Source organism: Fringilla coelebs, assembly GCF_963513975.1.
Source record: "Fringilla coelebs genome assembly, chromosome: 27".
NCBI classification, from domain to species: domain Eukaryota; kingdom Metazoa; phylum Chordata; class Aves; order Passeriformes; family Fringillidae; genus Fringilla; species Fringilla coelebs.
In genome coordinates, this window is record NC_140053.1 from 2,304,917 (window position 1) to 2,326,948 (window position 22,032).

General features: G+C 58.5%; 1 protein-coding gene across 1 annotated transcript; it reads left to right on the forward strand.

The window, feature by feature from the left end:
• The first annotated feature begins 540 nt into the window (after positions 1-540).
• STARD3 (StAR related lipid transfer domain containing 3) lies at positions 541-21,289 on the forward strand. The gene is made up of 15 exons (XM_084222274.1): positions 541-601; positions 6,905-7,137; positions 10,268-10,345; positions 10,550-10,627; positions 10,719-10,772; positions 10,875-10,992; positions 11,935-12,030; positions 12,909-12,964; positions 13,652-13,744; positions 14,886-14,948; positions 15,905-16,000; positions 16,706-16,785; positions 17,112-17,216; positions 18,354-18,447; positions 20,617-21,289. The coding sequence occupies exons 2-15, from the start codon at positions 6,925-6,927 to the stop codon at positions 20,719-20,721; spliced, it is 1,329 nt and encodes a 442-aa protein (XP_084078400.1). The 5' UTR covers positions 541-601; positions 6,905-6,924; the 3' UTR covers positions 20,722-21,289.
• Positions 21,290-22,032: the final 743 nt, after the last annotated feature.

Below are 22,032 nucleotides of genomic sequence, written 5' to 3' on the forward strand. Positions count from 1 at the left end.
ATGGTCTCTTCCAGACCCACTGGCACACCCCCAAGGAGAGGAATGGTCTCTCCCTTGCTCGCCCCATAGACACCCCCACCTCCACACGGGGAATGGTTTTGCCCTCACCCCACTGATTCCCCCCTTTGGAATGGTCTCTCCCAGCCCTACTGATTCCACCTCCCACGAGGAATGCTCCTTCCCAGCTTTATTGATCCCCCGCGCGAGAAATGGTCTCTCCCAGCCCCACTGATCCCCCCCCTCCCCCTGTGGATGGTCTCTCCCAGACCCACCGACCCCCCTCCGGCACTGAATGGTCTCTCCCAGCCCCACTGACTCCCCTCCCGCTGTGAATGGTCTGTCCCAGCCCCACTGATCTCCCCCTCCCGCTGTGAATGGTCTGTCTCAGCCCCACTGACTCCCCCCCTCCCGCGGTGAATGGTCTGTCCCAACCCCACTGGCCCCCCTCCCGCGGTGAATGGTCTCTCCCGGCTCCCCCCGCGGCCGGCCGTGGTCGCTGCCGGCGCAGCCTCGCTCTGGAGTTTCCCTTCCGGGGTCAGAGGTGGCGGCGGGCCCGGAAGCGGCGGCCGGCGGGACCCGGCACCGGCACCGGCACCGGGAGGTACCGGAGGGACACGGGGGGACACTTCGGGGGGGCTCCGGTCCATTCCTGGCCCTGTTGGTTTCGGGCTCCGGTGGCGCAGCCTCGGTGGGGCCTCGGTGCCGCTCCCGGTAGCGGAGCCGCCGGTGGGAGCGGGACGGGACGGGGCTGTCACTGGGAGTCCCGGCCTCAGGCCCGGTTACCGACACCGGGCCCCACGGCTTCGGGAGACCTCGGGCAGCCGCGGGGCTCCGCTCGGGTCCCGGCACCGGTCCCGTTATCCGCCCTCCCGCCGCTTCACGGGGATCCCGGCAGCCCCGGCAGCGGGACCCCGAGCGGGCCGAACGGCGAGAACCGCGCCGGGCGCCTTTCAGCGGTGTCACCTCCCGAACCTGCGGGGAACGGGAGTACGGGACCGGGGGGGGCTCCTTGGAGGGCCAAGGGGCTCGGTGTCCTCCCGGGGGTCCCGGTGTCCTCCCGGGGGTCCCGGTGTCCTCCTGGGGGGGTCCCGGTGTCCTCCTGGGGGGAACAGGTTCCTGAGGGTCTCAGTGAATTCCTGGGGGGTCTCGGTGTCCTCTGGAGGGTCTCGGTGTCCTCCCTGGGGTCTCTCAGTGTCCTCCCAGGGGGGTCTCAGTGTCCCCCCCAGGGTCCTGGTGTCCTCCTGGGGGGGACAGGCTCCTCCCAGTGTCCCCCCCGGAGGTCCTGGTGTCCTCCCTGGGGTCTCTTGGTGTCCTCCTGGGGGTCTCAGTGTCCTCCCAGGGGTCCCAGTGTCCTCCTGGGGTCTCTCGGTGTCCCCCCAGGGGTCTCAGTGCCCTCCCTGGGGTCTCTTGGTGTCCTCCTGGGGGTCTCAGTGCCCTCCCTGGGGTCTCTTGATGTCCTCCTGGGGGTCTCTCGGTGTCCCCTCAGGGTCCCAGTGCCCTTCCAGGGGTCTCTTGGTGCCCTTCCAGGGGTCTCAGTGTCCTCCTGGGGGTCTCTCGGTGTCCCCTCAGGGTCCCAGTGCCCTCCCAGGGGTCTCTCGGTGTCCCCCCAGGGTCCCAGTGCCCTCCCTGGGGTCTCTTGGTGTCCCCCCAGGGTCCCAGTGCCCTCCCAGGGGTCCCTGTGTCCCCCCTTTGCCCTGAACCAACCCTTCCCCAGTGCTTTGCCCCGTTGGATCCTTCCCACTTTGGTTTTTTGGTTTCTTTTCTTGGCTGCAGTTCGGGTGTTTGGGTCACTATCGATCATTTGTCGGTGTTTTAGAGGGCGGCTCACACGCCCCTCAGTGCTCAGGGCAGCAGGGGGGTCTCCATCCCTCGGGTTCTCCAGGCTCAGGGGTTTTGGGGTCCCTCTGGGGGTGTTCCCCACCCTGGGCTGCACCTCCCAGCAGAGGGGACAGGAGAGGGGACAGCAGGAACTGTCACATGAGCCCGGGGGAAGCGTGGAAGGAGAAGTGGAGTCACGGGGTGGGAAAAGCTCCCGGGTGGGAGCTGGGTCATTAATGAGCCACGGGGCTAACGAGGGGCTCGGGGAGGGGGTGACATGGGCATCTGGGGGGCTGTGACAGCGTGGGGACATCCCTTGGCACTGCCCCTGGGCATGGTTTGGGGCCAGTGTGCTGCTGGAACTGGGCTGATGGGGTTTTGGGGTGCTGGAACTGGGCTGATGGGGTTTTGGGGTGCTGGAACTGGGCTGTGGTGGCATTGGGCTGGCTGGGTTTTGGGGTGCTGGCACTGGATTGATGATGGTTTAGGGTGGTGGCACTGAGCTGTGGTGGCACTGGGATGAGCATGGCACTGGGCTCATGGAGTTTTGGGGTGCTGGCACTGGGCTGTGCTGGCACTGGGATGAGCGTGGCACTGGGATGATGATGGCACTTGGCTGATGGGGTTTTGGGGTGCTGGCACTGGGCTTAGGGTGGTGGCACTGGGCTGGCAGGGTTTTGGGGTGCTGGCACTAGGATGATGGTAGTTTAGGGTGGTGACACTGGGCTGATGGGGTTTTGGGGTGCTGGCACTGGGCTGTGGTGGCACTGGGATGATGATGGCACTTGGCTGATGGGGTTTTGGGGTGCTGTCACTGGGTTTAGGGTGGTGGCACTGGGCTGGCCGGGTTTTGGGGTTCTGGCACTGGATTGATGATGGTTTAGGGTGGTGGCACTGGGCTGCTGGTGGCACTGAGCTCTGGTGGCACTGGGCTGGCAGAGTTTTGGGGTGCTGACACTGACTGATGATGGCTTAGGGTGGTGGCACTGGGATGATGGAGTTTTGGGGTGCTGGCACTGGGTTGATGGTGGTTTAGGGTGGTGGCACTGGGCTGTGGTGGCACTGGGATGATGATGGCACTGGGCTGATGGGGTTTTGGGGTGCTGGCACTGGGCTGATGGGGTTTTGGGGTGCTGGCACTGGGTTCATGGGGTTTTGCTGGGTGTTGGTGCTGAATACTGCATCAGGATTTCACCACATCCGTGTTTGCTCCTGCTGGGATCCGTGGGTTGTGGTGTCACCCTCGTCCCTGCAGCTCTGTCACCTACTAATCCCCAAGCTGGGAGGTTTCCCTGGCAAAAATCCTTCCCCAAAATCTCCAAATCCCCTTTTCTCAAGTCAGAGAAGCTCAGAAGAGTTCCTGGAGTGTCCCTTGGGCTGGAATCTGTCTCCTGGGGTGTCCCCTGGGTATCCCCAGGGGATATTCTGGGTGATTTGTCACCTAGAATATCCCCTGGGCTGTGATTTGTCACCCAGGGTGTTCCCCTGGGATGGGATCTGTCTCTTGGGGTGTCCCTTTAGCTGTGATCTGTCACTTTTAGTGTCCCATGGGCTGGGATCTGTCACCCAGGGTGTCCCCCGGGCTGTGATCTGTCACTCAGGACATCCCCCAGGCTGTGATTTGTCACTCAGGGTGTCCCCCAGGGATGTGATCTGTCTCACACAATGTCCCCTGGGCTGCGATCTGTCACTTTTAGTGTCCCTTGGGCTGTGATCTGTCACCCAGGGCATCCCCCAGGCTCTGATTTGTCACTCAGGACATCCCCCAGGCTGTGATCTGTCACTCAGGGTGTCCCCCAGGGCTGTGATCTGTCTCACACAATGTCCCCTGGGCTGTGATCTGTCACCCAGGGTGCCCCCCCAGCAGTGTTTGCCCCTCACTGGGATGGAATCCTGGGATCCTTTAGGCTGGAAAAGCCCTCCAAGATCATCAACCCTGTCATGGGTTAAGGTCTGTCATGCACAGCCATGTCACCCCTAACCTGTGTCCCCAGGTGCCACATCCACACAATTTTTGACAACTCCACCAACACCTGGAGATCCCCTGATTGTCCTTTCAGTGAATAAATCCCCCTGCTGCCCACCCTGCCCCTCTCCTGGCACAGCTTGGGGCTTTTCCCTCTCATCCCATCCCTCATTCCTGGGGAGCAGAGCCCGACCCCCACCTGACCCCTCCTTTCCAGGCCCTGCCAGAGTGGGATGTGGAGGATGCTGGAATGCATAATGGAGCAGAGCTCAATAATTCATCTGTCACCCAGGAACAGCCACGTTTCTGCACACCCAGCCCTGCTCTGAGCTCTCAGCTGCCACAGGGAGCAGCTCCAGTGAAAGGGGGGCTTGTCTGGGATTCAAACATTCCTGCTCTGCCCCATAATTCAGATTTTCCCTCGGGAACTGGATGGTTTGGGAGTGTCCAAAACAGCCCAAACCTCCTTGGCAAGGCTGGGATTGATGATGAGCTGCACCAGGGGTGCTCTGGTGCAGTGTCCCCACGTCCTGCCAGGTCCCAACACCCCACTGTGACCCCTCCTGGCATCCCTGGAGCCTCTCCGGGTGATTTTAAAGCGCTGTGAAAGTTGGGGCGGGGCTGCCTAAGTGCAAATTGCTGTAGGAGGGGAGGAGGAGGCGGCGGCAGCCCCGGCCAGGGGGGATTCATTATTTATCCCTCACAGATGTCCTTAACTTTTGTCACTTCCAGCCGGGCCCGGCACGGGGAGTGGCTGATCCGAAGTGACAAGGATTCCAGCTCCTTCCCAAGCTCCTCTGAGAGGGACTAACAGGGATTTGACAGGAGTCCAGCTTTGTTCCCTTTCCAGCCCCAGCACTTCTCGGGGGTGGGATGCAAAAACCGCTGCCTCGGAGATCCAAACTGGCCCAAACTGGCCCAAACTGGGCTGTGCTCAGCTCCTGCAGGTGCTCCTGGCTGGCTGCACATCCCTTGGGATTTCTACTCCTCACAGATCTGGGCACAGCCTCGTGACCTTTTTCCTTTTTCTGTGGACACTGCAGCCTGCTGGGTGTCACGAGTGGGATTTCAAACCTCACTGGTTTCAAACCTCGCTGGTTTCAAACCTCACTGGTTTCAAACCTCACTGGTTTTTCCCAGCAGGCACAGAACTGCCGAGGCAGGAGCTCCCACCACGAGCAATCCAGGGGGATTTTTTTTTTTTTTTTTTTTTTTAGGAGGCAAAACATCCTTGAGCAGGAGGATTGAGCAGGGAAGGAGTTTGTGGCCGTGGCTGACTCGGAGGTGGCGGGGCCGGGGCTGACAGATCCCTGGCCCGACCTGTTTTGGGATCCTCGTTCCGTGTTTGTCCCCTGCCTGTCACCCTCCCTTCCCACAGGGGCCTCCTTGTGCCGTGCTGACGGAGAGGAAAAATCCCAACACAATGGTTGGCACGGCTGCAGGAAAACAGCCCCGGCCTTCCAACACCTCACTCGTGCCGGGATCGTGTGCCCGGCACTGCCAGGCGGGGCAGGACACGGGACAGCTCCTTCCCTTCCCTCCCTGCCCCTGGGACACGAGGCAGCTCCTTCCCTGTCCCTGGGACACAGAGCAGCTCCTTCCTTGCCCCTAGGAAATGGAGCAGCTCCTTCCCTGCTCCTGGGAGATGGAGCAGCTCCTTCCCTGTCCCTGGAACACGAGGCAGCTCCTTCCCTGCTCCTGGGAGATGGAGCAGCTCCTTCCCTGCTCTTGGGACATGGAGCAGCTCCTTCCCTGCTCCTAGGACATGGAGCAGCTCCTTCCCTGCTCCTGGGACATGGAGCAGCTCCTTCCCTGCCCCTGGGACACAAGGCAGCTCCTTCCCTGCTCCTGGGACATGGAGCAGCTCCTTCCCTGCCCCTGTAACATGGAGCAGCTTCTTCCCTAACACTGGGACATGGAGCAGCTCCTTCCCTGCCCCTGGAACACAGAGCAGCTCCTTCCTTGCTCCTGGGACACAAGGCAGCTCCTTCCCTGCCCCTGGGACATGGAGCAGCTCCTTCCCTGCTCCTGGGACATGGAGCATCTCATTCGTTGCCCCTGGAACATGGAGCAGCTCCTTCCTTGCTCCTGGGAGATGGAGCAGCTCCTTCCCTGCTGCCCTCTTGCTCCTAGGACATGGGGCAGCTCCTTCCCTAACACTGGGACATAGAGCAGCTCCTTCCCTGCTCCTGGGACATGAAGCATCTCATTCCTTGCCCCTGGAACACAGAGCAGCTCCTTCCCTCCTTTCCTGCTGCCCTCCTGCCACTGAAACACAGAACAGCTCCTTCCCTGCTGTCTCTCTGCCTCTGGAACACGGAGCAGCTCCTTCCCTGCTGCTTCCCTGCTGCTCTGCCTGGCCCAGTCAGGCATCAGGCCCAGGGTTCTTTCCTGGCTGTGCAGGCTGGGATCTGTTCCAATGGGATGCCCAGCTCCTGGGGCTTTGCCTTCCCTGCAGAGGGAAGGGTGGGATGGCTCCATGATTTCAGGGAGTGCTCCCAAAACATCCTCAGACCCTTTTTCCTGTGTCCACAGTGTTTCCATGGGGTTTGAGGCTCCTTTTTCTTCTTCCACAACATTTTCATGGGGTTTGCAGCTCCTTTCCTGTGTCCACAGTGTCTCCATGGGGTTTGAGGCTCCTTTTTCTTCTTCCACAACATTTTCATGGGGTTTGCAGCTCCTTTCCTGTGTCCACAGTGTCTCCATGGGGTTTGGGGCTCCTTTTTCTTCTTCCACAACATTTTCATGGGGTTTGCAGCTCCTTTCCATGCTGCCTTGGTATCTTCATGGGCTTTGGAGCCCCTTTTCCTACTGCCATGGCATTAAAGCATGGAAATATATATTCTTTAATATAAACGAATATTAAAGCCCTTCCAGTGCCACCCCTACCATGGCAGGGACACCTCCCACTGTCCCAGGGTGCTCCCAGCCCCATCCAGCCTGGCCTTGGGCACTGCCAGGGATCCAGGGACAGTCACAGCTCCTCTGGGCACCCTGTGCCAGGGCCTGACCACTCTCCCCAGGATGATTTCTCTCTGGGATCCGGTTTGCTCCTGGGATTATCAGAACAGGAGCAGGGGTGTGGCAAACCCTGAGGGTCCCCTGGTGTGTCCCCTGCAGGTGACCGATGTCCCCGGAGGATGAGCAAGCCCACGGACCTGCAGCACGACCTGGAACGCAGCCTGCCCGCCATCGCCTCCATCAGCTCCTCCCTGTCCCAGAGCCAGGGCTTCTCCCCCTACTTCCTCTCCCCGGAGAAGAGAAAAGCCATCTCGGATGTGAGGAGAACCTTCTGCCTCTTTGTCACCTTCGACCTGCTCTTCATCTCCCTGCTGTGGATCATCGAGCTGAATGTGAGTCGCAGGAAGCAAAGCCGGGAATCTTTGCCCTTTTTAAACTCGGTTCCCTGCGTTAATTGCTCTGTTCCAGCACTCCTGGGACAGATCTTTGTTTGCTGTTCCCAGCGCTGGCCAAGGAGCCGCTGTTCTTTAATATAAACTAAAGTCCAGCTCGTTTCCTGCCCCGGGGCTTTGTCGGGGCTGTCCAGAGTTGTTAACACCTCCCTTTGTTGTGCTGTAACAAGATCCAGGGCCTCTGGAATCACCAAGTTGAGCCAAATTCCCCTCCTGCTCCCCTGAGTTTGCTGCTGCAGTGTTCTCAGAGCATCAGAGGAGCAGGGGAGGATCCTCCAGGGGCTTTGATCCTAAAATTCTGCTGCTAATCTCAGCTTTGGGAAGCTGGAGGTGCTGCTTCACCTCCCAAGGGACTGTTGAGGGGGTTGTGAGTGGTTTGCTTCCCTCTAAAGCAACTCACAAGCTGCTGTGTTTGCTCTGTGTTGCAATAACAGGGAAAATCCAGTTTATTTACCTCAGTCCCACCAAATCCAAATCCCTCCCTGGGCTATATTTTGTTTTTATTTTCCCTGAACCGGCCCTGGCTGGTTTCAGGTACTCCATGTCCTCCCCTGGAACACCCAGAGCAGAGATGAACAGATAGACCCTGAGCTCTGGGGCTGCATTTATCCTGCTGCTCCCTCAGCAGCTCTTATCTCTTCCCTCCTTATCTCTGGGTGTCTGCACTTAACAGCCTGTCCAGACCCTGCCCAGAGCCCCCTGCTCCCCACCCCCCTTAGGAAAAACCATCTCCCAGCCAGCATTCCAGCCGTGCCGATGGTGTCCTGCCCGCCCACTTTGGACCCCAGCCCCCTGCCCTTGTCCCGGTCCTCTCCCTGAGAGCTGCTGCAGTTCCAAATTCCAGCCCCCAGGAGATAATCCTGGCTCGGTCACCAGGGTGATGCTGAGCGTGGGTCGTGCAGGTAGCCATTAATGAGTGACTAAGTGCTGATATTTGGGCCCCTGAGCTGAGATGCTGCATATTTAAAGCCATTAGAGCAGCTTATTTGCCTGGTTATGAAGAGCAACAGTTTGATATCATGACTAATGCCTTTTTTTCTTTCTTTTTTTTCCTTTTTTTATATCCTACCGTTTCCTTCGCTGTGAGATAACCCCAGCAAATTGCCCCTCGTTAAAAGCAAACTGTAATTGTGCAGGCTGGGTGCTCTGAGAGCCACGGAGATGCCTCAGGTGGTTCATCTGCCTGTGTTTAAGCTGAAAACACCCCTCAAAGCTTTTCCATGTGTCTCATCCTTCCTACAGCATCCTGTGGAGTCAGGGTGTGGGGATGAGGCTCTCGGGGTGGCCACTCAGCAAAGCACAGCCCAGCTTCACCCCCCTCTTTTTGCCCCTTTGTTTTATATTAAACCCCTTCCCAGACTGGGAGGGATCCCTTCCCAATCCCAGTGCTGCTCTTGGAGTGCCAGGACACCCCTCTGCCAAGGATTGGCACCACCAACTCATTCCTCACAGCCCATCCACCAAAAATACCCCCAAAAATCATCACCCAAAGCTCTCCCTTCCTTCCTGCAGCATCCCATGGAGCCACAGAGGGGGGGAAGAGGCTTTTGGTGGCCACTCAGCCAAGCTGGCCTGAGTCCCATGGCCACAGGTCAGCTTCACCCCCCTCTTTTTGTCCCTTTGTTTTATATTAAACCCCATCCCAGACTGGGAGGGATCCCTTCCCAATCCCCGTGCTGCTCTTGGAGTGCCAGGACACCCCTCTGCCAAGGATTGGCACCCCCCAAATTGTTCCTCACAGCCCATCCACCAGAAACACCCCCCAAAAATCATCACCCAAAGCATTTCCTTCCTTCCTGCACCATCCCATGGAGCCACAGAGGGGGGAAAGAAGAGGATTTTGGTGGCCACTCAGCCAAAGCACCCCCCAAACACCCCCCAAAAATCATCACCCAAAGCTTTCCCTTCCTTCCTGCAGCATCCCATGGAGCCACAGAGCGGGGGAAGAGGATTTTGGTGGCCACTCAGCCAAGCTGGCCTGAGTCCCATGGCCACAGGTCAGCTGGAGGCAGAGCCCAGCTTCACCCCCCTCTTTTTGCCTCTCTCTCCCTGGGTTGGAAGCCAGAGCCCTGACCCACAGGGATCCTTTCCCAGTGGCTGCCCTTGGAGTGCCAGGACACCCTGGCTGCCAAGGACTGGCCCCAGCTCCACCAGCTGCTGGCTCTGCCAGCTCCCAGCCAGCTGGGCTCCTTCCAAAGCCATAGCCTAAAGGTGAAGCATTTGTTCCAGTTACCTGAGCCCTCCACTTCCTCACAGACAGCCATTCCAGCCTCCCAGGATTTATGGTGGCCAAAGGAGCAGGGCTGTCAGGATTATTTCAGGATGAGCTTTTTCCACACTGCTGTCAATCCCAGAGAGTGTTTTTGCCTCTCTCAGATTCCCTTGCAGCCTGGGCTGTGCATCCCCCTCTCCTCTCTCTTCCTCTTTTCCAGCATGTTTGATCCTGCTGCTTCCCTTCTTCCATCAGATTTCCTGGAGCACTGCTGTGAGCTGTGGGAAGCCAGCTGGAGGGAGAAGGGACCCCTCAGTGCTTTGCATGAGGAGCATCTTTAAATCCCCCCAGGTCCTCAGTGACCCTGACAGCCCCCACAGGAAGATGTTCAGTGTGTTAGTGAAGGTTCCTGAGGAGCATTTTTCCTGTGGTTATCCATTTTTTTTCCATGTCTCTTGCCATTCCTCTGGAATCTGCCACCTGGATGATGAGCTGGGCAGCAGTGGCAGGTGGCAGATTGCAGGGTGTGAGGGACTGGCTGTGCTGAGCCAAGGATTTGGGTGTTGGAAATCTCCACCTAAAGGTGTTCAGTGTCCCTCCTGCCCCACCTAAAGGTGTTCAGTGTCCCTCCTGCCCCACCCATGCTCAACATGGTGTGAATCCATGCGAATCCTGGCACATCCCAGGCAGGAAATGTGCCATGGGATCCTCCCTGGAGCCCACACAGGGCCTGTGGGTCCATTTTAATTCCAGGTGCATTCCCTGACCTGGCCATAACCCCAGGCACTGCTCAGCTCCTTCTCCCATGAATTTCTTATCAGTGCACTCAACAGCTTCCTGCTTCCCTGTCTCCCTCAGACCAAGGTGGGCATCAAGGAGAACCTGAAGGATGAAATCATCAACTACAAATTCAAGACCTCATTCTTTGATATCTTTGTGAGTATCTCAGCCTCCTGCAGTGCCCTGGAGCTCAGTAGGGCCGGGAGGGTCTGGGCTCTCCCCTTGCCCACCTTGGTGAATCCCTCTTGGTGCAGCTTTGACCCATCTGTTCCCTGGGTGCTGGCACCTGTCCCTGCCCTCCCAGCAGCTGGCAGAGGGATGAGGGCAGTGACTGGTGTTGCTGGGTGTTTGTTGTTGCAGCTCTTGGCTCTGTTTCGATTTGTTGTGCTGCTCTTGGGCTACGCCGTCGTCCGCCTGCGCCACTGGTGGGTCATCGCGGTAAGGAGCCACTCCAGCCTCTCCTCTGGGGGGGTTTTCCCTCTCCTCCTGGCCCTCTCAGGGATCTGAGCTCTGTCCACTTCTTTTTCAGGTCACTACACTGGTATCCAGTGCCTTCCTGATTGTCAAGGTCATCCTCTCCGAGGTTGGTTGCCCTGGGCTCGCAGGAAGTCGCTTTGTGATTTCTCAGTGATGTTTTATTCCCTGTTTGGGTCATTCCCTGGGGTTTCTGCTTCTTTCCACACAGCTTCTGACCAAAGGGGCTTTTGGGTATTTACTTCCCATCGTCTCATTTGTCATTGCTTGGCTGGAGACCTGGTTCCTGGATTTTAAAGTCCTAACTCAGGAAGCAGAAGAGGAACGATGTGAGTATTTTTGGTCCTCTCTGGTAAGAGTTGGACAAATCCAACCAGGCCTGCTGATCTGACATTTCTGGGAAAGGGATCTCCAGGCTGGCTGGGATGGGAAGTGCCTGACTCAGTTCTGTTATGGTCAACAAGTCCCTTCAGGGGTAGAAAATACCAGATTATAAAAAGCATCTTTTAATTGAGGGGAGAAAAAATGTGCCAGATTTCCCAATGGCTGGATCCTGCAGCCAGACATGCTGGAGACAGAGCTCAGCTCTGCATGGGAGAGTGTTTGGAAATAGGGAGGCAAATGCCAGGCAGAGTGTTGGACTCCCTGTCCCTGATATCTGTGTTTGGATCTGGCTGGAGCCCTTTCCAGGGGGGCTGCTGGAGTCACAGACACATTCTGTGGCACGGGGTGAATTACGGGGTGTGAAATTCTGTGGTCTCTGAGGTCACACTGAGCAGAGATTGGGGCTGACCTCATGCTTCACACATCACCCTGTGGCTTCCAGGGTCCTTCTAGGGAGCTTTGTCCCTCTCCCAGGAGTCACTGGCTGGGAAGTGACACCAAACTAAGAGGGGCATTTGTCAGGCAGGGCTCAATCAGAAATGCTCTGACTGGAAAGCACCAGAGGATGTTTGGGTCTTGCAAGGAGGCTTTAAATTGAAAAATGATCAAGTGTTTAATGCCTCTATTGGATTAGGCTCAGGTTCCAAATTGCTTCCAGGGGAAGCTCTTATTTAATTAGATGCTTAATCGCCTTTGGATTATTTGACAGGCAGAAGAGCCCATTGATCTCCGGGGCAGATAAAACATCTCAGACAAAAGATGAGGCAACAGGAACTGAGGCTGGCTGCTGTCAGTGGGAAAAGACATGGGAAAAACAAGAGGGTGTTTTGGCAGGGCTGGGGTCCCACAGCCTGCCAGGTGTTAAATCCCTGTGCTCCCATTCCCAGGGTTCCTGGCAGCCCAGGCTGCAGCCTCGAGGCCACTGCTGTACCCCCGAGCCCTCTCCGAGGGACAGTTCTACTCCCCACCCGAGTCCTTTGCAGGTAAGGTCACCTGTGCCATCACTTCCCATGCTCATCCCACCATGGAATTCCTCACCTCCATCATCTCTGTCCAGAGCTCTGCCTCGTTATCCCAACCTTGGCAGAGCCTGACACTGAAAAACAGGGTCCCCTCTCCCCTCTCTGTGCCTGTCCCTGGGCAGGGGTGACACTGCCACACTCTCCACATTTTTATTGGTGCTGCCCTCATCCCTGCCAGCCTGGCTGCAGCCCCTGGGGAGCTGGAGCCTTGTGTGGGCTTGGGATTAAATGCTCTGAGCTGTGTGCTTGGAAAATGCTGCCCTGGGGTGAGGGCACGGGGGTGGGGACAAGGGCTGGTGACACTGGAGAGCTCCTGGCGTGGGAGGGGGACATCTCAGCTGGATTGGCCTGGTGTGCCTGACACCTGGGATGAGCTCAGCTCTCCAAAGCAGTTGTCCCAGTGTAGCTGACACAGGGATGAGCCCAGCTCTCTGGAATAGTTGTCCCAGTGTAGCTGACACACAGGATAAGCCCAGCTCTCTGCAGCAGTTGTCCCAGTGTAGCTGACACAGGGATGAGCTCAGCCCTCTGGAATAGTTGTCCCAGTGTAGCTGACACCCAGGATGAGCCCAGCTCTCCAGAGCAGTTTTTCCAGTGTAGCTGACACCTGGGATGAGCTCAGCCCTCTGGAACACTGTTCCTGGTACAGCTGACACCCAGGATGAGCTCAGCCCTCTGGAGAGCCAAGCAGGTGTTCAGGGAGACAGGGAGTCATCCTCACTGAGAGCCCTTCCTGCTGGATGAGGGACAGGGATCAGACCCTGTCCCCCACGAGAAGGGAGGGAGGTGGTACCTGTGGGGTGTTGATTAACTGTGAGTTAATTGGTGCTTCCCTGTAGGCTCAGACAACGAGTCTGATGAGGAAGGTGTGGGGAGGAAGGCCTTGACAACTCAGGTAAACAGAGCCTGGCCCTTCCCTCAGCTCCAGCTGATCTGGGGCTGTGGGAGTCTCCCCAGTCTTGTGGTCCCATCGGATTCTGCTGCTCCCCCCATTCCAGACCCCTCAGCTCTGGGGAGGTGTGGCTGAGCCCTCTGTGCCACGACCCAGGAGGGGTCATCTGAGCCCCCCAGATTTATCCCCCTTCCCCAGGGCTGTGTGCTCTCCCTGCAGCATCCCACAGGGATGTGTTCTGGCTCTGCTCCTGCCTGTCCCTTTCCCTTCCCCCTTCGGTCACATTCTGGGATGGGCATCACCTCACCTATCCCCATGGCTTGAGAGGTGGCCCCAAAACCTGGCTGGGCACAGGCTTTGTGCCCTTTTCCAAGAGATCCTGCTCCTGTTCAGCCCCAGTTCTGGCTCCTCCAGGAAGGAAGCTGCACATCCCAGAGCCCTTTGCCTGCTGGAAACCCTCCTGTAAGGCAGGAGCCATCGGGAGCAGCTGGTGTGTGGATCCAAGCCAGGGCGGGGAGCGTGACTTGGAGCTCCAAAATGAGGCCTCTGTGACCCAAATTAAGAGATTTCTGATCCCCTTTTCCTCTGCCAGCCCGGGGAGGGGGGAGCAACCTCACACACACAACTCCTCGAGCTTCCTGCACGCCCAGCTAATGAAATCTAAAGCTAAAATCCTCCCTTCTTACCCAGGAAAAGGAGTATGTCCGACAAGGCAAAGAGGCCATGGAGGTTGTGGACCAAATCCTCGCCCAGGAGGAGAACTGGAAGTTCGAGAAAAACAATGCAAGTGTGATTTTTTTTCCTCCCCAGCTGGCAGAGGGCATGGATGGCTTAGCAAAAACCAGGACAAACGAGGCTTTGGAAACCTCCTTGCACCATGAAAAATTAACAAGCGTTACAATTACCTGATTGAATTAGGAATCTATTCCAGTTCAGTTAAATGTAAAATCCCCTCTTATTTAATTAGACGTTTAATTGCCTTGCAGTTTGACAGGAGAGGACCCTTCCCTCCTCCCTCTGTCTGGAGGGTGGGCAGGGGTGGCCAGGTCACCTTTGGGATGCAGAGAAGGGAAGGAGCAGGGGAATGTTGGTCCCACAGCTCCAGTCCTGTCCTTGCTCCATGGCCAGGTGCCTTTGAGCCTGCTGGGGGCCCAGACTGGAATCTTGGCCCATGTTGGGCACTACCTGCCCTTCCCACCCCCAGAGCCACTGGTGTCCCCCTTCCCCAGCACCTGCAACCTGAGATGTAAATTTGGGATGTGGCTCTGCCTACTCCAGACTTTTCTGGGGTGCACAGAGCTCTTTTTTCTCTCTGAAGAGTGGAGAGAAAGAGGAGGGGTTTGCCCCTCAAACCCAACCTTGTTTCACAAGGTTCAGGCACAACTGAGGGGTGCGAATCCTGCAAACTGCTGTCTCATCTGGTGTTTCAAATTCCCCTGTCAAGTGATCCTTTGTCTGATGCCAAACTAGCTGGGCAGATTGTTTTCTTTTTCCAAAGGGGGATGGATTTAAATAGACTAATCAGAGTTTAACACAGGGCTAACGATGAAAGGTTTTTCTTCTGCCCATCCCCTCTGGGGAGGCTCCTCTCAGCCATAGGTAACATCAGCAGCTCTGGCAGCAAACCCCTTTTGCACCCCAGTGCTGCTACAAAGAGAATGTGACCTTGACGTGGGGTTTGCAGCCTGGCACGGGGTGGATTCTTTTTCTGTCTCATCCCTGCTGCCTCTCTGGATATTGTTTTGTTGATGGAAATTTAGGCATGGCCAACTGAAACGCGCCCGGGGCGGTTTCTGTGCTGAGGTTGCTGCCTGGTCTGGGGGGCAGGGGGTGACAGCAGCCTCAGAGTTTTAGCAAACTTCACCCTAAATAGAAACAATCCCTTTTTACTGATAAAAACACAACTTTCTCTCCTCTTGCACAGGACTTTGGTGATGTTGTTTACACTTTTGAAATCCCTTTCCACGGCAAGACCTTTATTTTAAAGGTAAGAACATCCTTGGGCCGATTCCTTGGTCTCTTTGGCATGGGGGAAGAGCCACAGCTCAGCTTTCAGCACAGGTCAGGCTCCAGAACACGCTCCCTGTGCTTGAAACAGATGAACAGCACTAGGGAATCTCTCCAGGAAAACCCCTTGGCCAGCAGACAAACTCCCCAGTAAATATCCAAGGCCCCAGACTCCGCTGGTAGAATCGGGAGCAGGTGACTGCAAGACTCGCTTCCAACCCCAGCATCTCGGACTAATCTGACCAAGGAGGCTAATTGGAACTAATTGCCAGCAAGGCCAGGGCTGAGTGTGTGTCTGCTGCTGCCTGGCACTGGGCAGAGCAGCTCAGAAGTGCCTTGCTCTGTGCCCTCTCCCAAGCTGGAGTGGCTTGGCTGGGAACCACGCTTTAATGAAGCGTCGGTGCTGCCGTGGCTTTTCTTTGTTCCAGTGCATATGTTGCCTTGCTGGCAGGAGCTGCCAGTGGAGCAGCCCTGTGTTCACCAGCAAAAGCTGGATGGTCCCACTTTGCTGCATGAACCGTTTGCCTCTCAAGATCCCCGCTCCCGTGGGGATTGGGGGGGAATGGAATGGATGCTGTGTGTGCTGGAGCTTGGAATGGCTTGGGAAAAAAAAAACCAAAACCAAAACAGTCAAAAATGCAACTTCCCAAAGCAATGGTGCATGAGGAGCTGCTGAGGGTGGGAGAGGGGCAGACAGACAGGCAGAGCTCAGTGACTCCCAAATCCTGAGGTCTGTGTGTCCTCTCTGACCCCCCTGGGAGCACTGGGACAGAGGGGTGACAGCCATGGCTTTGCATACAAGGGAGCCAGGCTGGCCTCACCCCTCCCCTCACCTATGTACCCACTTGTCCTTTGTGTTTTGCCCTGTTTTCCTTAAAAATAATCTCCCCCAAGGGAAGCAGAGGGGCTGGCTGACTGCTCTGGCTCTGTCCTCAGGCTTTCCTGCAGTGCTCCCCTGAAATGGTTTACCAGGAGGTGATTCTGCAGCCCGAGAAGATGATCCTGTGGAACAGAACAGTGGCAGCCTGCCAGGTGAGCGTGCTGGACAAAGATGGCTTAATCACAGGAGCTCCTTGGAGCGGAGAGCTGGAGCTTCCCCATCCAGCACAGGCTGCTGGCAGGGCTGGAGCCGAGCTGGATCCCAGGCACCGAGGCGTTAAATCTCCGCCGCTCATCCGTGCGCTCCGCGGCTGCACGCCTGTGCCCGGCCAAGAGCCCGAGAGGTGGGCAGGGACAGGGGCCAGGGCTGAGCCAGACCTGCCTCTGCCTGCTGGGGGTGGTCTGAGCCTCGTGGAGAGGAGCTGGAGGTGACACCTGTGCCCCCTAAAAACTCGGGAGATGAACTCACGCACGGACCGCTCGTCGCCCTCCGGCCCAAAGGATCTGATGCTGATTTGGTGGTGGGGCTGTTTCCTCTTGGCATGTGAAGGCTTGGAGGCACAATCTGAGCAAATCTCCCTTCTTTTGAGAGAGGTGGGCAGGGACAGGGGCCAGGGCTGAGCCAGACCTGCTAGGGGGGTCTGAGCCTTTTGGAGAGGAGCTGGAGGTGACACCTGTGCCCCCTAAAAACTCACGAGACGAATCCATGCACGCACCGCTCGTCACCCTCTGGCCCAAAAGATCTCATCCTGGTGCTGATTTATGGGAGGGGCTGTATCCTCTTGGCATGTGCAGTCTTGGAGGCACAATCTGAGCAAATCTTCTTTCTTTTGATTTATTTCCCCTGCCCTTTTCCAGATCTTGCAGCGGGTTGAGGACAACACGATCGTCTCGTACGACGTGGCGGCCGGAGCTGCTGGTGGGGTGGTGTCCCCAAGGTCAGTTCATCCCACACTGCCCCTAAACACCTCCCAAACCATGGGGAGACCTCTCTGGGAATGCTCTGAGCTGCTGGTGTCACCGTGGTAGGGCTGGCTGGCTGTGCAGGTAACGCTCCCAAGGGTGAGCAGCCCCTGAAATTTCCCCCAGAAACTCCTGGCAGGATTCTCACAGCTCCAAACCTCGCTCAGTCGGGCTCCCAGATATCTTGGCTGTGCCTCCCTGTATTGACACAGCCCTGCCACAGCCTCTCCCAGCAGTCCAAAGAGAGGGATCTGCCCCCCTGCACATCCCTGGTGTGTTTTAAAGCCCTTTCTTTGCGCAGGGATTTCGTGAACGTGCGTCGGATCGAGAGGAGGAGAGACAGGTACGTGTCCTCAGGGATGTCGACCACGCACAGCCTGAAGCCTCCGCTCTCCAAGTACGTCAGGTGAGAGGCAGGTGCTGTTTTTTCAGCTGGGATCACGCACTTCTCCAAGAGCTCCAAGGCAAAGAGCCACTTAACTGCAAGCCCTGCTGCCTTGCTGGCAGGATTTGCAGGAAGCTGAGCTATTTGTGGAGCTGAACCTCGCTTCCCTTGTTCGTCTCCCTTTGTTCGAGAAACTCTCTGTGCTGTCAGCGGTGCTGGGGCGTCTCCCAGCTCAGGGGAGTGGAGGTGCTGACCAGTAACAGCACAAACTCCATCCCAGTCCCACATCCTGTTTATGTAACAGTTAATTCCCAAACAGGATTTTTCTGAGGGGCAGTAAACAGCTGACTGTGGCTCCGAGCCTCTCGCATGCCTTTTGCTCCTCGTAAACCGAATTTGAGGCATTGAGGGATGAAACGAGGATGGAGCAGCTCCCAAAATCTCAGCAGGGCTTTGGCCTCTCCCCTTGCAAAGGGACAGGCTGGTGATGGATCCCAGCAGGGTCAGGCTCATCAGACAAGGACTCCTTGTTCCTGCCAGGGCCCAGCTGTGCCGCTGCACACTCCGACTTCGGTTTTCTCAATAATCTGGTTAAAGTAATTGACATTTTATCTCAGAGCTGTTGGAGCTGCCTCTGTCTATTTAGGAACTGGGGACTTCAGGGCCTGGAAAAATCCTTTAAGGAAGGCACACAGCAAAAATAGCGTGTTCTGAAGAGGGAAGGGAAATCTGTATTTGGGCTGTGTGTGCACAGCTCCTGTCTCAGAGACGGATCAGATGGTGCTGGGAAGGATCTGGGGGCTGGAGTGACAAGTGCTGAGCCTGTCCTGAGCACACAGAGCTTCCTGGGACCTCTTGTTTGCTCCTAGGGTTGTGCCTGGGAAAGCTTCCCGTGGGGAACAGCTGGCACGATGCAGAGGCAGAGCTGCTGCTCCACCAGCAGCCCTGGCACCGCTGCTGCCAAGGCACCTGTGGGAAAGCTGCCCTGCCGTGCTGGCTCGTGTACCTGGAGCCAAGGCACACACCTTCCCAGGCTCCCAGCATCTGCTCCTGCCCCACTGGGCTCTGCCCTTCGCTGCCAGGCTCAGCTCCATGTGGTGCATCCACAGAGAATCCCCGCCAGAATTCCAGCCTGACCCTCTTGGCTTTCTTCCACAGGGGTGAGAATGGACCTGGAGGATTCATCGTCCTGAAATGTCCCAGCAACGCCAAGGTCTGCACCTTCATCTGGATTCTCAACACAGATCTGAAGGTAAAAGGCAGTTCCTGGGTGAGGCAGCTGAGTCCCATCCCCAGCACAGCCCCAGGCCCTGCTCCAGGATCCCAGCAGCCACAGAAGTGGCCCCTTAGCAAGCACTGCCCTGAAGGGACTCAGGTTTGGCAAGTGGGGGGTTAAACTCCTCCAAAATCCCCCTCCTTTGCCAGTGGGAGTTTGGGAAGCTCTTCCTTATTTCAGGTCTCACTTAGGGGTTTCACTTCTGGGTGCAGGACTGGGCCAGATGAGTTTTTAATCCTCCTCGCTGACCAAAACCACTTGGAGGCATGGCAACTTCTGTGCCGGCAACACTCCAGAGGGGCAATTCCCTGCTCCAGAACCCCCTGGCACCACCACAACCCCCCAAAATCCACCCCACCGTGGGGGGAGCGAGCTGCCCCGGCTCCGGAGCTATTTGTGGAGCCGCGTGTCCTTGCCGGTGTCCCGGACAAAAGGCAGAGCGCGGAGGGACCGGGCCGGGGCGGATGCGGGAGCGGGGTTGGAGTTGGCCCCGTTCCTTCCTCCGCCGAAGGTTGACGTGGTAACGGCGCTGCCGCAGCAGCACAAAGGCTCCATTCATCCCTCGGCTGTGCTGCAGCGCTGCTGCCCCCTCCTCTCTCCTCCCCTCCCCTCCCACGGCCCCTTCCCCTCCCCCAGAGCCCAGCGGCTCCTGCCAAACGCTCCGGGAAAAGGTTTGGGAAGCGCCGAGAGCAGGACGTGCCCACCCTCCTGTGCCCAGGGATGTTGTCCTGCCGTGGGATCTGGTGCCCATCCCGGGCAGGTGTTGGGGCTGGGGGATAGCAAACACCCCCCTTGGTGGGGCTCGGGAAGAAAAGAGGTTCCTTGTCCTTGTGCTTCCCGGCGCCGCCTCCGCCGTGGAAGGAATGCCGGGCTATTAATAACCCCCAACTGCTCCCACCGCCTTCCCCAGGGGCTCTGCCAGCCCAGCCCGGAACCCTCCGCAGCTCCTGGCTCTTCCCTTCGGCCCTGGGCGAGTATTTATAGCCCTTGGCTCATCCCTCCCTGCTCCTAGGGGGAGGGAGCATCCCGCACGTGTGTGTGTTTGGGTCGGGGAGCGGCTGAAATGGCCCCTGGAGCAGCGGCCTGGCACTTTTCCTGCTCTGTGTCCGAGGGAAAACCCCCTCCAGAGGGAAAACCCCCCTCCAGGAACAGATCTGTGCTGGACCACCCCAATCCCAGGGGAGGGAAGTGCCCTGTGCCTGCCTGACCCTCGGGATAGTTTTCCACTCCTCCCTCCGTGCCCCTGGAGCAGTTCCCAGCCCTGCCTCAGCTCCCTCCTCCCCATCCAAAGCCGAGGATTATTATTTTTTTCATGGATCTCCCACCTCGGAGCCGAGGCCGAGGCGGTGGGGGGTGAGTCGTGCTGGGCTTTTTTAGAGAAATCCAAGCACATTGCAGTTCCTCCCCCGGAGCGGATCGGAGCTCCCCGGGAGCCGCAGCTCCGCCCAGCGGTGCGCCCGCAGCCCTGGGGCCGTCCGGGGCGGGCAGGGTGGGGTGGGGAGGGATGGGATGGGGTGCAGTGGGGGATAGAGCCCAGTCCTAACCCTCCTTCGTGGCTCCTGCATCCCTGAATCCCTCTGAGGTGGGACAGGGTGGGGTGGGAAGGGATGGGGTGGGGTGCAGTGGGGGATAGAGCCCAGTCCTAACCCTTGTTCATGGCTCCTGCATCCCTGGATCCCTCTGGAGTGGGACAGGGTGGGGTAGGAAGGGATGGGATGGGGTTTAGTGGGGGATAGAGCCCAGGCCTAACCCTCCTTCGTGGCTCCTGCAGCCCTGGAACTGGATGGGATGGGGATAGGATAGGGTGGGAAGGGATGGGATGGGATGGGATGGGGGCAGAGCCCAGCCCCAGCCCTCATTCATGGCTCCTGCATCCCTGGAATGAGAAGCCCACTGCTCATTCCCTTATGTCCCCATCCCTGGAACCCCCCAGGATGGGATTGGGGACATCCCCCAGCCCAGCCCTCACCTGTGTCCCTGGAGCCCTCCAGAGCAGGTTGGGTGCAGCCCCCAGCCCCAAATCCTGGGACACCCTGGAGTGGGGTGGCACCAACCCCCAGCCCTCATTCATGGCTCCGTGTCCGGGGACAGTCCCCAGCTCCAAACGGTCCCTCAGGGCGCCGTGTCCCTGTCCTGTGTCCCCAGGGTCGCCTGCCCAGGTACCTGATCCACCAGAGCCTGGCTGCCACCATGTTCGAGTTCGCCTTCCACCTGCGCCAGCGCGTGGCCGAGCTCTGCCCCAAGCCCTGAGGACGTTCCAGGGCCCTCTCTGCTCTCTGGGCCGAGCTCTGCCCCAAGCCCTGAGGACATTCCAGGGCCCTCTCTGCCCTCTGGCCATGGGGACAGCACCCTGCACCCCCCCAGGCAAGGAGGGGTCCCCCCACTGAGCCAGGTGGGCTCAGCCTCTCCTCCCACCACGGTTGCCCCCCGATGCTCGAGGGCTCTGGACCCGACTGTTCTGTGCCAAATCCCTGCCCTGGGGGCTGGGCAGGCCCCCCCTCCCCAAAAAACGGGTTGGGGGCTCAGCTGGCACCCCCAGATTGCTGTCACTGCTCCCCAATTCCGTGAGGAAGAGGGGACAGAGGTGGTGCCCGTGTCACAGCTGAGCCCTGTGCCAGGCTCTGCACCAGCAGCTGGAAAGGGCAGAGCACAATTTGTGACCCCCCCAGCCCGGGGCTGTGCCCCCCACCCCGGTGACAGCGTTGGGGACCCCCCAAACCTCCCCTTGGCTCTGGCTGAGCCCCCCCTCCTTCCCAAACGTGCAGCTCCGGGCGGAGCCAGCGCGGGATTTGCCTTAAGCAGAGACTTTGCTCCTTTTTGGGGGTGCTGGGGGGGGGGTGTTGGGGGTGGGGGGCAGGGGGGGGGGTGCGGGGGCGACTGCAGCTCCTCCTCTACCTGTGAGCTCCGTGTGAGCTCCGTGTGCTGCTCTAAAAACAGCAGCAGCAGCAGCGGCAGTGTGGGGGCTGTGCTGGGGAGGGGGGCACCCACAGCCCCCCCCCGGGCTCTCTGCACCCCCCTGGGGGTCTGGGGGGGTCCGGACCCCCCCCAAAATCTGTGGGGGTGAATTAAAGCCTTGCACTGTTTGCAGGTCTGTGTCACCCGTGTGGCTTTTTCAGACAGCGAATGGAGGGGTGGGGGCAGGGGTGGGGTTGGGGTCGCCCTGAAGACCCCCCCATGCTAAAGGGGGGGCTCCAGGCTCCTTGGGTCACTGGCCGTGGGTGGCACTGGCCGTGGGTGGCACTGTCCCCCTACCCTGTGGTGGCACCAGCAGCTCCATCGATCTGGAGCATTTCTGTCTGTCCCCAGTGCCCCTCCAGCCCTGGGTTCATTCCCTGGGGTGGGACCCCCAACCCTGGGGACAGCTCTGGGGGCTGTCACCAGCCACGTCTTCTCTGTCACCAGCCACGTCCTCTCTGTCACCAGCCACCTCCACGTGAGCTCTAGGTCACTGCCACCCCACTGTTGGCCCTACAAACACCCTTTTGGGGGTCCCTACAGCCCCAAACCCCTGTCCTGGGCTGGGGGCACCCCAGTGTCCCCCCGAGCTCGGCGCTGTGGCCA

Coding starts and splice junctions, on each gene's coding strand:
- STARD3 (XM_084222274.1), top strand. CDS start 6,925: ATGAGCAAGCCCACGGACCTGCAGCACGACCTGGAACGCAGCCTGCCC. Junction 10,628..10,718: donor GCCACTGGTGGGTCATCGCG/GTAAGGAGCCAC, acceptor CTTCTTTTTCAG/GTCACTACACTGGTATCCAG. Junction 16,786..17,111: donor GGTGGGGTGGTGTCCCCAAG/GTCAGTTCATCC, acceptor TTCTTTGCGCAG/GGATTTCGTGAACGTGCGTC.